Below are 15,225 nucleotides of genomic sequence, written 5' to 3'. Positions count from 1 at the left end.
GTATAGTGAATTTTTTTCCTGCTAGTCCTGGAGCTCCAACTCTATGCTCGGGCACTGTCCCTGAGCTCCAAGCTAGTTGTCTACCACTTGAGCCACAGCACCAATTCCAGCTTTGTTTGTTTGTTTGTTTGGTTGGTCATGGGGCTTGAACTCTGGGCCTGGGTGCTGTTCCTCAGCTCTTCAGATCAAGGCCAGCGCTTTACTGCTTGAGCCATAGCGCCACTTCCAGTTTTCTGGTGGTTTATTGGAGATAAGACTCTCATGGACTTTTCTGCCCAGGATGGCTTTGAACCATGGTCCTCAGATCTCAGCCTCCTGAGTACCTAGGATGACAGGCATGAGCCACCAATGCCCAGGCTAATTCCAGCTTTTTCTGTGATTAATTGGAGATAAAAGTCTCAGTGGGCTGGGCGCTGGTGGCTCACACCTGTAATCCTAGCTACTCAGGAGGCTGAGATCTGAGGATCTCGGTTCAAAGCCAGCCTGGGCAGGAGAGACCGTGAGACTCCTATCTCCAATAAACCACCAGAAAACCGGAAGTGGCGCTGTAGCTCAAGTGGTAGAGCGCTCGCCTTGAGCTGAAGAGCTGAGGGACAGTACCCAGACCCAGAGTTCAGACCCCATGACCGGCAAAAAGAAAAAGTCTCAGTGGTAGAGTGTTTGCTTTGCATGCATGAGGCCTGGGTTAGATTCCTCAGCACCACATAAGCAGAAAAATCAAGAAGTGGCGCTGTAGCTCAAGTGGTAGAGCGCTCGCCTTGAGCTGAAGAGCTGAGGGACAGTGCCCAGGCCCAGAGTTCAAGCCACATGACCAAAAAAAAAAAGTCTCAGTGGTAGGTGGCTGGGAAGGTGGCTCAGCGGTAGAGTGCATGCCTTGCAAGCATGAGGCCCTGGGTTCAATTTCTCAGCACCACATAAACAGAAAAGGCCAGAAGTGGTGCTGTGGCTCAAGTGGTAGAGCACTAGCCTTGAGCTGAAGAGCTGAGGGACAGCACCCAGACCCAGAGTTCAGACCCCATGACCGGCAAAAAGAAAAAGTCTCAGTGGTAGAGTGTTTGCTTTGCATGCATGAGGCCTGGGTTAGATTCCTCAGCACCACATAAGCAGAAAAATCAAGAAGTGGTGCTGTTTCTCAAGTGGTAGAGCGCTAGCTTTGAGCTGAATTGCTGAGGGACAGGGCTCAGGCCCCACAACCGACAAAAAAAAAAAAAAAACAGACAAAAATAAAATAAATAAAGTCTCAGATTTTCCTGCCAAGCTAGCTTCAAACCAGATCCTCAAATCTCAGCCTCCTGAGTAGCTAAGAGTACAGATGTGAGGCACTGGTGTACAGACCCTTATCTCCAATTAAGCTATGGCTCAAGTGGTAGAGCCCTAACCATGAGCAAAAATTTCAAAGAGCTAGAGCACTGGTAGCTCAATTCTACAATACTAGGTACTCAGAAGGCTGAGATCTGAGAATCACAGTTTGAAGCCAGCCAGGGCAGAAAAGTCCCCTAGACACTCAAAAAGCCACTCAAAAAACTAGAAGTGGAGCTGTGGCTCAAAGTGGTAGAGCAAGCCAGCTGCTGGTGGCTCACGCCTGTAATCCTAGCTATTCAGGAGGCTGAAATCTGAGGATCATGATTCAAAAGCCAGCATGGACAGGAAAGTCCCTGAGACTTTTTTTTTTTAGGTCAGTTGTGGGGCTTGAACTCTGGGCCTGGGCGCTGTCCCTCAGCTCTTCAGCTCAAGGCTAGCGCTCTACCACTTGAGCTGCAGTGCCACTTCCAGCTTTTTCTGCTTATGTGGTGCTTGGGAATCAAACCCAGGGCTTCATGCATGCAAGGCAGGCACTCTACCACTGAGCCAACCAGAAAACCAAAAGTGGTGCTGTGGCTCAAGTGGTAGAGCACTATCCTTGAACTGAAGAGCTCAGGGACAGCACTCAGGCCCAGAGTTCAAGCCCCATGACCCACAAAAAAAAGGAGGGGTAGAGCACCTTCAGCAAAAGATCTCAGAAATAGCACCCAATCCCCAAAAGCAAGCTCCACAACCAATAAAAATAAAACAAAAATTAAAACAGTAACTGATGGTACTTCTAGAAATGACGCTTCTTACAGTGGGTTAGGATAAAAGCCATGTCTTTGTAAAATGTCACATTTTTGTTTTGTTTTGTTTTGGTTTTTGGTCGTGGAGCTTGAACTCTGGGTCTGGGTACTGTCCCTGAATTCTTCAGCTCAAGGCTAGTGCTCTACGTATGCTTGAGCCATAGCACCACTTCCAGCTTTCTAGTGGTTTATTGGAGATAAGAGTCTCACAGTCTTTCCTGCCTGTACTGGCTTTGAACTGTGATCCTCAGATCTCAGCCTCCTGAGTAGCTAGGATGACAGGCGTGAGCCACCAAGGCCCGGCTTATTTATTGGTTTTGAACAAAGAGATAATCTCCAAAGTAAGTTGTGGGAGATAAAAGGCAGTTGGATTGCTTCATCAAAATATCCAATGAGCCCAGAATGGTGGCCACACTTTTAATCCTAGCGCTCAGTAGCTAAGCCGGGATTGCTAAGAGGCCATGGATCACATAGTAAGACCTCATCTCAAAAATAAATAGAGGGGGCTGGGAAGGTGGCTCAGCAGTAGAGTACTTGCCGTGCATGCATGAGGCCCTGGGTTCGATTCCTCAGCACCACATAAGCAGAAAGAAAAAGCCAGAAATGGTGCTGTAGCTTAAGTGGTAGAGCGCTAGCCTTGAGCTGAAGAGCTGAGGGATAGCGCTCAGGCCAAGAGTTCAGGCCCATGACTGGACCCCCCAAAAAATAAATAAATAAAAATAAATAAATAGAGGGCTGGAAAGGTGGCTCAGTGGTAGAGTACTCGCCTAGCATGCATGAAGCCCTGGGTTCAATTCCTCAGTACCACATAAACAGGAAAAGCCAGAAGTGGCGCTGTGGCTCAAGTGGTAGAGTGCTAACCTTGAGCAAAAAGAAGCTCAGGGACAGTGCCAAGGCCCTGACTTCAAGTCCCAGGACTGGCAAGATTAAAAAAAAAGTAAACAAAAATTAAGCAGCAATATCAAAAAACATAGTGTTATCAGCAACTCAACAAAGCAAAAAACGAAAAAGAATTATTTTAGGGAGTTGTTGTTGTTGTTGTTGTTGATTTTGCAGGGATGGGAACTTAGTCGTGGCCTTGAATTTCCCAGGCAACAGTGCTGCCACTAAAGGAACTCCCTCAGTCTTTTTATTTGTTTATTTATTGCTTCCTTTTATTTTTCAAAGATCTCCTGTTTTTTTATTTTGTCAGTTGTGAGCCTAGGCACAGTCCCTGAGCTTTTTTGCTCAAGGCTAGAACTTTACCAGTTTGAGCCACAGTTCTACTTCTGGTTTTTTAGGTGATTAATTAGAAGTAATATTCTCTGGCCTTTCCTGCCCAGGCTGGCTTTGAACTGCTATCCTCAGATCTCAGCCTCCTGAGTTGCTAGGATGACAGGCGTGAGCCACCGGCGCCCGGCTTCCCATGATGGCTTTGAACTGCTATCCTCAGATCTCAGCCTCCTGAGTTGCTAGGATGACAGGCGTGAGCCACCGGCGCCTGGCCCACCAGACTCAACTTTAAAAAAACCTTTTTCTCCTATATGTGTGTGTAGGGCTGGTGCTGTGTGTATGTGCCTTCACCAGGTGAAGACAGAGGTGAGCCCCATGGAGAACAGCGATGCTGGTGTTTGAGTTACTCACTGCCTTCACCAGGTGAGGACAGAGGTGAGCCCCATGGGTGTCTTTTTCCTCCCAGTGGGGAACAGCGATGCTGGTGTTTGAGTTACTCACTGCCTTCACCAGGTGAGGACAGAGGTGAACCCCATGGGTGTCTTTTTCCTCCCAGTGGGGAACAGCGATGCTGGTGTTTGAGTTACTCATTGCCTTCACCAGGTGAGGACAGAGGTGAGCCCCATGGGTGTCTTTTTCCTCCCAGTGGGGAACAGCGATGCTGGTGTTTGAGTTACTCACTGCCTTCACCAGGTGAGGACAGAGGTGAACCCCATGGGTGTCTTTTTCCTCCCAGTGGGGAACAGCGATGCTGGTGTTTGAGTTACTCATTTCCTTGCTTTTTTTTTTGGGCTGTGAGATGCACAGGTCCAAGCAGCGCCTCTTTGGTTTTGAAGCACTGAGAACCAGGCCCAACCCTCGGATGGTCAGGAAAGGTCAAGGTGTCAGCTTTCAGGCTCCTGGGAGTCATAAGAATCCTGGTAGGGCAAGGTTAGAAAAAAAAAAAAAACCAAAAAAACCTTTTTCTCCTAATTCTTCTCAGGGCCAGTCATCAGTGGCCCGTGTAATCCCTACTACTCAGGAGGCTGAGCTGCCTGCCAGATCATTCCTGCACAGCTTCAAGGCTGAGCTGCCTGCCCAGATCATTCCTGCACAGCTTCAAGGCTGAGCTGCCTGCCCAGATCATTCCTGCACAGCTCCAAGGCTGAGCTGCCTGCCCAGATCATTCCTGCACAGCTCCAAGGCTGAGCTGCCTGCCCAGATCATTCCTGCACAGCTTCAAGGCTGAGCTGCCTGCCCAGATCATTCCTGCACAGCTCCAAGGCTGAGCTGCCTGCCCAGATCATTCCTGCACAGCTCCAAGGCTGAGCTGCCTGCCCAGATCATTCCTGCACAGCTTCAAGGCTGAGCTGCCTGCCCAGATCATTCCTGCACAGCTTCAAGGCTGAGCTGCCTGCCTAGATCATTCCTGCACAGCTTCAAGGCTGAGCTTGGCTGTGCCCAAGTTGGCCTAGGCCAGGTATGAGGAGCCTTCACTACTCCTGCTCTAAGAAGCAATCTACAGCCACACCTTGACCCACCCAGTCTGCAGATCTGAGTCACCAGGGCTGTCCAAGACTTGCTGCTCAGTAATTAAGAGAAAGCCAAAGTAACAGAAGCAGGGCAAAGCCAAAACCAGCCTCTGGAATGCTCATCACTGTTGGAAGGCTGCTCAGGGTGTCTGTACCAGCCAGTGGGAACTTGGAGAAGCCCTGACCTCTCTGGTCCTGCTTTTTTATTTCTGGGACACCAAAGCCATACTAAATATAAGCTGGGCGCCGGTGGCTCACACCTGTCATCCTAGCTACTCAGGAGGCTGAGATCTGAGGATCTTGGTTCAAAGCCAACCCAGGCAGGAAAGTACATGAAACTCTTATCTCCAGTAAACCACCAGAAAACCGGAAGTGGTGCTGTGACTCAAGCAGTACAGCACTAGCCTTGAGCTGAAGAGTGCAGGGACAGCACCCAGGCCCAGAGTTCAAGCCCCACCACCGACAAAAAAAGGGGGGGCTGGGAAGATGGCTCAGTGGTAGAGCGCTTGCCTTGCATGCCTGAGGCCCTGGGTTCGATTCCTCAGCACCACATAAACAAAAAGAAAAAAGCCAGAAGTGGCGCTGTGGCTCAAGTGGTAGAGCGCTAGCCTTGAGCTGAAGAGCTGAGGGACAGCGCCCAGGCCCAGAGTACAGGCCCCACGACCAGACCCAAAAAAAAAAAAGAAAGTCTCACAGACTTTGCTGCCCAGCTGTGTTCAAACCATGATCCTCAAATCTCAGTTTTCTGAGTAGCTAGGATTACAAGCTTGTGTTGTTGGTGCCAACTATTTATTCTGGGTGGGTTTTTGTTTTTGTGAAGTGCTAGGGTTGGAGCCCAAGGTCTCATGCATGCTGTGCAAGTGTTGTACCACGGAGCTGCCCCCTACCCAGGCCTGCATCTGAGTCTTGAAGAAGGAATTCGCTGGGCTGAGAATAGAAAACAAATCCAAGAGGAGGAACAGGTGCAAAGCAGGGATGCCAGAAGGCTGTGTGGGCTTCTGGAAACTGGAACATGCTCTATAAGCGTTGCTTATAGGGCTTTGGAGTCACAGAGCTGGGTGCCACCCTGGATCCAGCCCTTCAGCTCTATATGCCTTACCTAGATGGGAAAGAAGATGAGAGGTATGGCTGGGTGCCAGAGGCTCACACCTAGAATCCTAGCTCCTCAAAAGGCTGAGACTCCAGCAGAAAAGTCATGAAGACGCTATCTCCAGTTAACCAGAAAGATGCTGGGTTAGGGGGCTGGCTGAAATGATACAGCACCAGCTATGAGCCAGCAAGCGTAGTGAGAGCTTGAGGCTCTGAGTTCAAGCCCTAGCTCAAAGGGGTAGGGCAGACACCAGGGCAAGTTTCAGGGCAGAGCATCCCTAAACCAAGTATCCGCTTCTTTGCTCCCACCAGCCAGGTAGCAGTGGGGTCTAGCTAGGCACAATTAGACTGAGGTGGTCATTCCCTGAAATGCTGTAAGCTGTAAGCAAAGGTATGGCTCAAGTTGTAAAGTGCTTTTAACAGAAAAAAGTGCCCATGCTCTGAGTTCAAGCCCTACTACTGGCACAGGAATAATGAAAAGAAGCCGGGCACTGGTAGCTCAGGCCTGTAATCTAGATACTCAGAAGGCTGAGATCTAAGGATTGTGATTAGAAGCCAGCCCCAGCAAAAAAGTCTCCATGAGACTCTCATCTCCAATAACCTACTCAAAAAAGCCAGAAGTAGGGGCTGGGAAGGTGGCTTAGTGGTAGAGTGCTTGCCTAGCATGTATGAGGCCCTGGGTTCGATTCCTCAGCACCACATAAGCAGAAAAAGCCAGAAGTGGTGTGGTGGCTCAAGTGGTAGAGCGCTAGCCTTGAGCTGAAGAGCTGAGGGACAGTGCCCAGGCCCAGAGTTCAGGCCTCACAATCAGATACCCCCCCAAAAAAAAATGAAGAGGAAGAAGAGGAGGAGGAGGAGGAAGAGGAAGAGGAGGAAGAGGTAACCACTTTTAACTTTTTTTTTTTTTTTTGGTCCGGTCGTGGGGCCTGAACTCTGGGCGTGGGCGCTGTCCCTCAGCTCTTCAGCTCAAGGCTAGCGCTCTACCACTTGAGCCACAGCGCCACTTCTGGCTTTTTTCTTTTTGTTTATGTGGTGCTGAGGAATCGAACCCAGGGCCTCGAGCATGCAAGGCAAGCGCTCTACCACTGAGCCACCTTCCCAGCCCATCACTTTTAACTTTTGTTTTCAGTGCTCAGGGTCAAACTAGGAGACTTGTACCTGCCAGGCAAGGGGCTCTGGGCTCCTACACTCCCAGCTCCACCAGGGACTTTTAAGTGCTGGTTTCCTAGTTCCAGAAAGTTCTCAGTTCCTTTTTTATTTTATAATTTTTATATTATTTTGTATGTTTTATTGTGCTGACAATCAACCCAGGATCTCACACACATGCGAAGCAAAAATAATTGCTTTTATATACAAGCTGTACTGGGGACGTTCCTGAAACGGGTTAACATAAGCTGCTGACCTTTGGAAAGCAAAGCACAGGCTATATTGAGAAAGAGTTGTAATCAAGGCTGGGCTGCCAAGAAGGTTATTTAGGGTACAGTCTCTTGCTTGGTTGTTGTCCAACCCGTGGGCCAGAGGGCTCCTTGGGGTGCTGACATCCCCTGGGCTCTGGACATGCTGGGATTTGGGGGCGAAGCCACAGCCTTCCTCAGCAGGCTGCACCAGTCCGGCCAACTGCTGATTTGTGCTTGTGCCAGGTCTAAATCTGGACTGCAAATTGAATGTGACCCAACACATCCCTTCCCTACTATACAGAAAGGCAAAGTTAATACTGGGCTTCCAGGTAGAGCAGTATCTCCTAGGGGTTGAGAGAGACTTGGGCCTCTCTCTCTCCAGCCTCTCTAAACATTGTAGTATGAGAGGTTGAAAATGTAGCTTAATGGTAGAGTGCTTGCCTAACATGCATGAAGCCCTGGGTTCAATTCCTTGTTACCACATAAACAGAAAAAGCCAGAAGTAGCGCTGTAGTTCAAGTGGTAGAATGCTAGCCTTGGAAAAAAACTCAGGGACAGTGACCAGGACCTGAGTTCAAGCCCCAGGACTGGCAAAAACAAAAGCCTCAGCTGGGCGCCTGTGGCTCATGCCTGTAATCCTATCTACTCAGGAGGCTGAGATCTGAGGATCACAGTTCAGAGACAGCCCAGGCAGGAAAGTCCATGAGACTCTTATCCCATTAACCCCCAGAAAACTGCAAGTAGTACTGTGGCTCAAGTGGTAGAGCAAAAGAACTCCAGTACAATGCCCAGGTCCTGAGTTCAATTCCCATGACAGATAAAAAATAAGTAAATAAAATTTGGAAACATACTTAATTTGCTTGTTTATATCAAAGCAAGGTCTTGCTTGCTATGTAATCAATGCTAGCCTCAGCCTTAGCCTCCTAAGATCGGGAATTTCAGGCATATGCCACCATGCTTGGAAAACTTAATTTTAAATAGTTTATTAACTATATTTTCAAACAATGTGCTCTATTTAATTTACTTAGGTGTTGAGGATGGCCTGGGCTCAATTCCTTAGCACCACATAAGCAGAAAAAAAGCCAGAAGTGGTGCTGTGGCTCTAGAGCTAGAGTGCTGGCCTTGAGCTGAAGAGCTGAGGGACAGTGCCCAGGCCCAGAGTTCAAGCCCCATGACCGACCAAAAAAAAACAAAGAAAGTCTCATCAGCTGGGCACCAGTGGCTCACGCCTGTAATCCTAGCTATTAAGGAGGCTGAGATCTGAGAATCGCAGTTAAAAGCCAGCACAGGAAAGTCTATGAGATTCTTACTAACTTACTACCAGAAAACTGGAAGTGGTACTGTGGCTCAAGTGGTAGAGCAGTCACATTGAGCTGAAGAGCTGAGGGACAGTGCCCAGGCTGAGTTCAAGCCATACGACCAATTAAAAAAAAAAGGGCGGGGGCTGGGAAGGTGGCTCAGTGGTAGAGTGCTTGCCTTGCATGCATGAGGCCCTGGGTTCAATTCCTTAGCACCACATAAGCAAAAAGAAAAAAGCCGGAAGTGGCGCTGTGGCTTAAATGGTAGAGTGCTAGCCTTGAGCTGAAGAGCTGAGGGACAGCGCCCAGGCCCAGAGTTCAGGCCCCACAACCAACAACAACAACAAATCTCACCAGGTTTGGAACTGTGGCTCAGGTGATAGAGCACCTGTCTAATAAACACAAAGCCTAGGTTCAAACCCAAACACTGGGAGGGGTGGGGTTGGCATGGAAGGGCTGGGCACCAGTGGCTCACACCTGAATCCTAGGTACTCAGGAAGCTGAAGGTGAGGCTTAAAGCCAGTCCAGGCAGGAGAATCTGTGAGACTCTTATCTCTAATAAACTACTCAGAAAAGGTGGGATACTGAGGCTCAAGTGGTAGAGCGCTGGCCTTGAGCAAAACGAAGCTCAGGGACACTGTTCAGGCCCTGAGCTCAAGCCCCAGGACTGGCAAAAAATACAAAGTAAGAAATCTATATAGTTAAAACTACAAGAGAAGAACATGAGCACACAGAAGGAAGACTATGTATGCCTAGTGCAAGTTTTGTAGCAACAGCCTGATTGCTAGTTGGTCAGATTGCTGTTCCCCTGTGGGAACCTAACCGATGGTAATGACGGTACGGGCGCTGCCCAGCCTTGGTGACAGGAGCACCTCTCGGACGCTCCGGTGCCGCGTGCCATGAGCCCGTGAGATCACGCAGGTGTGGGAGACGATGACAGGCACACATGCCTCCTCCAGGTTGGCGCATGGCAGCCTGGTCCTGCCGTGGCTGCAGGCAGGCAGGAGGCCCAGCCTCCCCGACCCACAGCTTCAGAACACCACGTCTCACTGGTGACATGGCTCCCTCCCTCAGACTGCAGGTGCCATGGAAAAAACTATCTCTACACTGATGCACCCAAAACAGAACACACCTCTGAATACATGCAGAGCTTTACAAAGATATTCTCAAGGGAGACCTCAACAAACTTCAAAGGGTCAATATCAGAAGGGGAAAAGACTTACTTTGTAGCTTTGTTTGTATTTTGGTAAATACTGAGGAGCTATTAATCTATCTTGAGAAATTGTAGAAGTCTATTTTTTTTTCTTTTTTTTAATTATCCAGTTGTGGGGCCTGAACTCTGGGCCTGGGCACTGTCCCTCAGCTCTTCAGCTCAAGGCTAGCGCTCTACCACTTGAGCCACAGCGCCACTTCCGGCTTTTTTCTTTTTGCTTATGTGGTGCTGAGGAATTGAACCCAGGGCCTCAGGCTTGCAAGGCAAGCGCTCTACCACTGAGCCACCTTCCCAGCCCCTAGAAGTCTATTTTTTTTTGTCACAAAACCTCTTACTGCTTTCAATACACAATGAGTAATCAACTATTTTGTACACTTATTTTGTTTTCATTTTGATAAGAGTTGTTAGAGTCTCTTAACTATTGGGGAAAAAAGGGAGAAGAGGAGAAGAAAGAGGAGAGGTAGGAAGAGGAGATGGAGGAGGAGAGGAAAGAAAGAGGGAGGAGGAGAGAAAGGAGAAGTGAGGGGGGCATTTTTGGCTTTAGGCACTCAAGTTGGGGACTTAGTGCTCTGGACATTACCCACCAGCAGCCCAGCATTTGGCAGCTACTGTAACTCTCTGATTTTAGCAGCAGTGAACAGCACCAGGCACTTGATAGTGTTACAGCTCCTGGGTGTATTTATGAATGTCTGGGACCCTCTTGCTATAGTGACTAATAGATCAGGGTGCCAAGATACTTCACCCTTATAGTTTGGTGGTTCCAATGTCCAAGGTTTACCATTTCTCTTCTCTGGCTCCATCCCCAGTACATAAAGAAAAAATACCAAAGCTGGGCGCCAGTGCTCACGCCTGTAATCCTAGCTACTCAGGAGGCTGAGATCTGAAGATGATGGTTCAAAGCCAGCCCAGGCAGGAAAGTCCATGAGGCTCTTATCTCCAATTAACCACCAGAAAACCGGAATGGTGCTGTGGCTCAAGTGGTAGAGCGCTAGCCTTGAGCTGAAGAGCTGAGGGACAGCGCCCAGGCCCAGAGTTCAAGCCCCACGAGCAACAACAACAACAACAACAACAAAACCCTGCAAAGTACATCTAGGAAATGAACTGTATTAATACAGAATCTTTGAACATGGGGCTTGAACAAGGGGCTTGGGGGAAGGAAATAACAGACCCTGCCCATTCCCCTGGACAAAACAGGAACGTGCCCCAGGATGGGAGGCCAAATAAGGGTTGTGTGCTTCCTGAAGGCGGGACACAAGCCAGCAGACTTTAAAGCTGTAGGCTTTTTTTTTTCTTTTGGTCCTGGAGCTTGAACTCAGGGCCTGGGAGCTATCCTTTAGGTTTAGTTTTGTTTTTTTTTTTTTTTTTTCTCAAGGCTGTTCTACTGCTTGAGCCACAGCGCCACTTCTGGCTTTTTCTGGTGTTTAATTGGAGATGATAGTCTCATGGGTGGCTGGGAAGGTGGCTCAGTGGTAGAGCGCTTGCCTTGCATGCCTGAGGACCTGGGTTCGATTCCTAAGCACCACATAAGCAAAAAGAAAAAAGCCGGAAGTGGTGCTGTCGCTCAAGTGGTAGAGCTCTAGCCTTGAGCTGAAGAGGCTCAGCTGAGGGACAGTGCCCAGGCCCAGAGTTCAGGCCCCACAACAGGACCCCCAAAAAAATAAAAAAAAAAAAAGTCTCATGGACTTTCCAGCCTGGGCTGGCTTTGAACCATGATCCTCAGCTCTCAGCCTCCTGAGTGGTTAGGATGACAGGTGAGAGCCACCTGTGCCTAGCTTGAAGCTGTGTTTAAAGCTGTTCCTGGCAGGGCACCAATGGCTCACACTTGTAATCCCAGCTACTCAGGAGGCTGAGATCTGAGGGTCACAGTCAAAGCCAGCCTGGGCAGGAAAGTTCAAGAGACTCTTAGCTCCAATCAACCACCAGAAAATCAGAAGTGGAGCTGTGACTCAAAGTGGTAGAGTGCTTGCCTTGAGAGGAAAATGGGCTCCCAGACTAATTTTTTTTGGGGGGTTGGTAAGCGCTGTCCCTCAGCTCTTCAGCTGAAGGCAAGCGTTCTACCACTTGAGGGTCAGTCCCAGACTAATTTCAAGCCCCATGACCAAAAAAGAAAAGAAGTCCATACTGCCATCTGTTGTAACTGAAAAGAATGGTTTAGATTTAGAAGGGGGGAGGCTCGTGAGGATGCTTAGAAGAACTGCTCCCAGACAGGAGGTTCCACCAAGGGGTCCTGGGGAGGGGGCCAGCTGGCCGAGGGAGCTTCTGTGACACTGGGTTATTAGAAGCCAGGCAGATTGCCATCACTGCGCATCGAGATTGGGCAAGCCTGCTGTCCTCTCCTTCCTCCTGATCCAAGTGCCTACATTCTCAGTCTAAACCATGGTGGTAGTGCTATCTGCTTGCTGGCGGTGCGGTGCGGTGTAACTGGAGCATGCCTCCACTCCCACACACCCCACAGTCTAGAGCAGCCCTTAGGTCAGCTTCCGTGTATGTCCTCCTTCCTGTCTGCCCAGCACCCTCTTTTGTTCCTTCCCTCATGTCTGTGATGGTTAATCTCCATCTCCAATTTGAGTGAAGTGTTTAGGAGATTAGTAAAGCAAGTGAGAAGAGGGGAAAGCCCTTAGTGTAAGCCCCCCCCACCCCCGTCCTGCTCTGCTAAACCTGGCCCCATCATGATGAGCCAAAGTCATCATTATTCTGTCAGTGACTGAGCTCTAATGTGCGGGTTTTCCTTTGGCAGTGCTACTAACATTATACCAAATACTTACTGAGTGCCAGACCTAAATACATTACAGTTATTAATTTGGTCCTTGCCAACCCTGTTGGCAACTGGGCAGGTCAAGAAACTAGTTTAAAAGAATCCCCTCACCTGGGCTGTGGGCATTACAAAGGCAGCAATCTTGCCTGTTCAGCTTTTGCTGATCAATGAAGCCCCCACACAGAACTGGCCAGGAGACGAGAAGAATGCTGGATATGGAGGCCAGGCTGAGGGTAAAGGTGTCTTTGATGCCTGAGAGGAAAGCAGGTCTGAGTAGACTGGGGACAGGGTGATTGCCAGATAAGGTAGACACAGGTACATCAGCAAATTGTATAAGGTCTGGAGCTCACCACTGGGTGGTAGATCAATATTAAGGCAACATCAGCATACAGGTGGTAAATGGAGTCTGAGTGTAATTTAAACCAGTGCTGAGTAAGAAGGGAAGACCTAGGGCAAAGCCACAAGCCGCGTGCTGACATCGAACAGTCCATCCAAACAGCAGAGGCGGGGGGGCCGGCTGCAGGCTGCCTGCTCCCCTTCGTCCCCTGCCCCTTCCTTTTACCTGCTAGGTTACCGTCCCAGTAGCTGTGGTTACAGGCAAATGCCACCACACTCTTGCTACCAATCTTTCTTTTTTTTTCATTACTCAGATTCAACCCACGTCCTGAAGTATGCCAGACAAGCACTCTACCACTGTGCTACATTTGGTCTGCAACCTATTAGCATGTGTGTGTAGGTGGGGGGGGGTCTTGGGGCTTGACCTCAGGGCCTGAGGTGCTATCCCTGAACTTCTTTGCATTTCTGTATTTTGGGGGGTTTTGGTAGTTAATTGTAGATAAGAATCTCACAGGGCTGGTGCCAGTCTCCCACACCTGTAATCCTGGCTTCTCAGGTGGCTGAGGTCTGAGGAGTGCAGTTTGACACCAGCCTCAGAAGAAAAGTCCCATAAGACTCGTCTTCAATTAACCACCAGAAAACAGGAAGTGGAGCTGTGATTCTAAAGGGTAGAGCGCTAGCCTTGAGCAGAAAAGCTCAGGGACAGTGCCCAGGCCTTGAGTTCAAGCCTCACAACTGACAAAAAAAAAGAAAGTCTCACAGGGCTGGGAAGGTGGCTTAATAGTAGAGTGCCTAGCATGCATGAAGCTCTAGGTTCAATTCCTCAGTACTACATACACAGAAAAAGCCAGAAATGGTGCTGTGGCTCAAATGGTAGATAGAATGCTAGCCTTGAGCAAAAGAAGCTCAGGGACAGTGCCCAGACCCAGCTCAAGCTGCAGGACTGGAAAAAAAAGTCTCAGTCTTTTTTGCCCAGGCTGCCTTCCAACCAACCATGATCCTCAGATCTCAGCCTCCCAAGTAGCTGGGATTACAGACGTGTACCAGGCACACGTATATTTTAAAACATTTTGAGCCAGACACCTGTGGCCAACCAGTAGCCAGATAATCAATCCTTTAGATGACACCCACAGATAATCAATCCTTTAGATGACACCTCCACTCTGTGCTGCCTCTCCAGGAACTGTGACTTGGACGGAAAGTGGGAAGCTGGGGGAACTCTTCATCCATCCCCGGGGGACACTTTGCGTCTTTTATGGGGGTGAATGTAAAATGTTATTCCAAGTATTCTCTCTCTCTCCTTGTACTCGATCTTCTTCAACCCCTGGTTGGCCCCCATGGAGGTATGTCTTCCCTGTCTTGTGGGCAGTCCAGCTCTGTGCCCTTCCTTGGGTGGTCTGTGTCTTGTAGTGTTGGAGGCCCCTGCTGTAGAGTTAAAAGTGGCTTCGATTAGAAGCAGTAACCCTTCTGCTGCTCATATTAACCTTGGGCCCACCTGAATTTCATAAACTGTCTTGTTTGTGCTGAAAATGCTAAACCATAGATTACTTGAACAAAGCTACTCTGAAGTCAGGACCCACTTGTACTATAGCTGACCTTGGGTCCCCACAAACTTCAGATGACCAAGCTGGCCCAAGATAAACAGACCCAGGGAACAAACCCAGACCACAAATTATCCCAGCTACAACTTATCAGAACCCAACCAGCCAGGAAACTCCCTGCTAAGCTTGAACTGCGCTGGAATGTCCCGATGGCCCTTTAAGACCCAGCCAGTTGGGTAACTCCATATCGCCTTGGAATGCCCTGCTGAGGCCTCTGGTTGCTGTACATTTGTCAGTCTGTGTTTTTTTTCCTTCTCCTTTTGTCACTTTGTAGTTTTTGCCTTTATAAGCCCGGTGAAGTTTCAGCTGGGGCTTCCTCCTAAGCCCCGCGGTGTCGGTGTGAAGGACCGCCGGGATGAAGCCTTGGATGGTCTTCCTGGTGGGGGTCCTGCGACGGGGCACAACACTGCGATTGGGGTTTTCTTGTTCTATGGGTTTCTTCGTGGTTCTGGGAATGGAGCTTGAGCCCCGAGCCTCACCTCGGCCCCACACGGTGGTTTGGACTCCGCTCTCCAGCTCCAGGCCAGCCACCGCCTTTATCTGCTTCTGGGCGCTGAGGAATCCCCAGGGCCTCGTGCAGGGGAGCGAGGCAGGGACTCTGCCCGGAGCCACCGCCCAGTCCACACCCAGGCTCCGCAGGCCCGGCGGGCGGCGGCCTCCCCGTCGGTCCACAGCCTGCGGGAAAGGCAGGCCTGTGGGAGGCCCGCGGGGAGGGGACGGGGG

At 49.6% G+C, this 15,225-nt stretch overlaps 1 protein-coding gene across 1 annotated transcript in view; it reads left to right on the top strand.

Moving 5' to 3' along the window:
* The first annotated feature begins 3,870 nt into the window (after positions 1 to 3,870).
* The window catches only part of Copg1 (coatomer protein complex, subunit gamma 1), a 57,494-nt gene continuing 46,139 nt past the window's right edge, over positions 3,871 to 15,225 (top strand). Inside the window, exon 1 of the mRNA XM_013032308.1 lies at positions 3,871 to 3,905. Coding sequence (XP_012887762.1) covers positions 3,871 to 3,905 — 35 coding nt within the window. The remainder of the gene's footprint in view (positions 3,906 to 15,225) is intronic.

Source organism: Dipodomys ordii, unplaced genomic scaffold (genome assembly GCF_000151885.1).
Source record: "Dipodomys ordii isolate 6190 unplaced genomic scaffold, Dord_2.0 Scaffold153, whole genome shotgun sequence".
NCBI classification, from domain to species: Eukaryota; Metazoa; Chordata; class Mammalia; order Rodentia; family Heteromyidae; genus Dipodomys; species Dipodomys ordii.
This window is presented reverse-complemented; position numbering and strand designations above follow the sequence as displayed.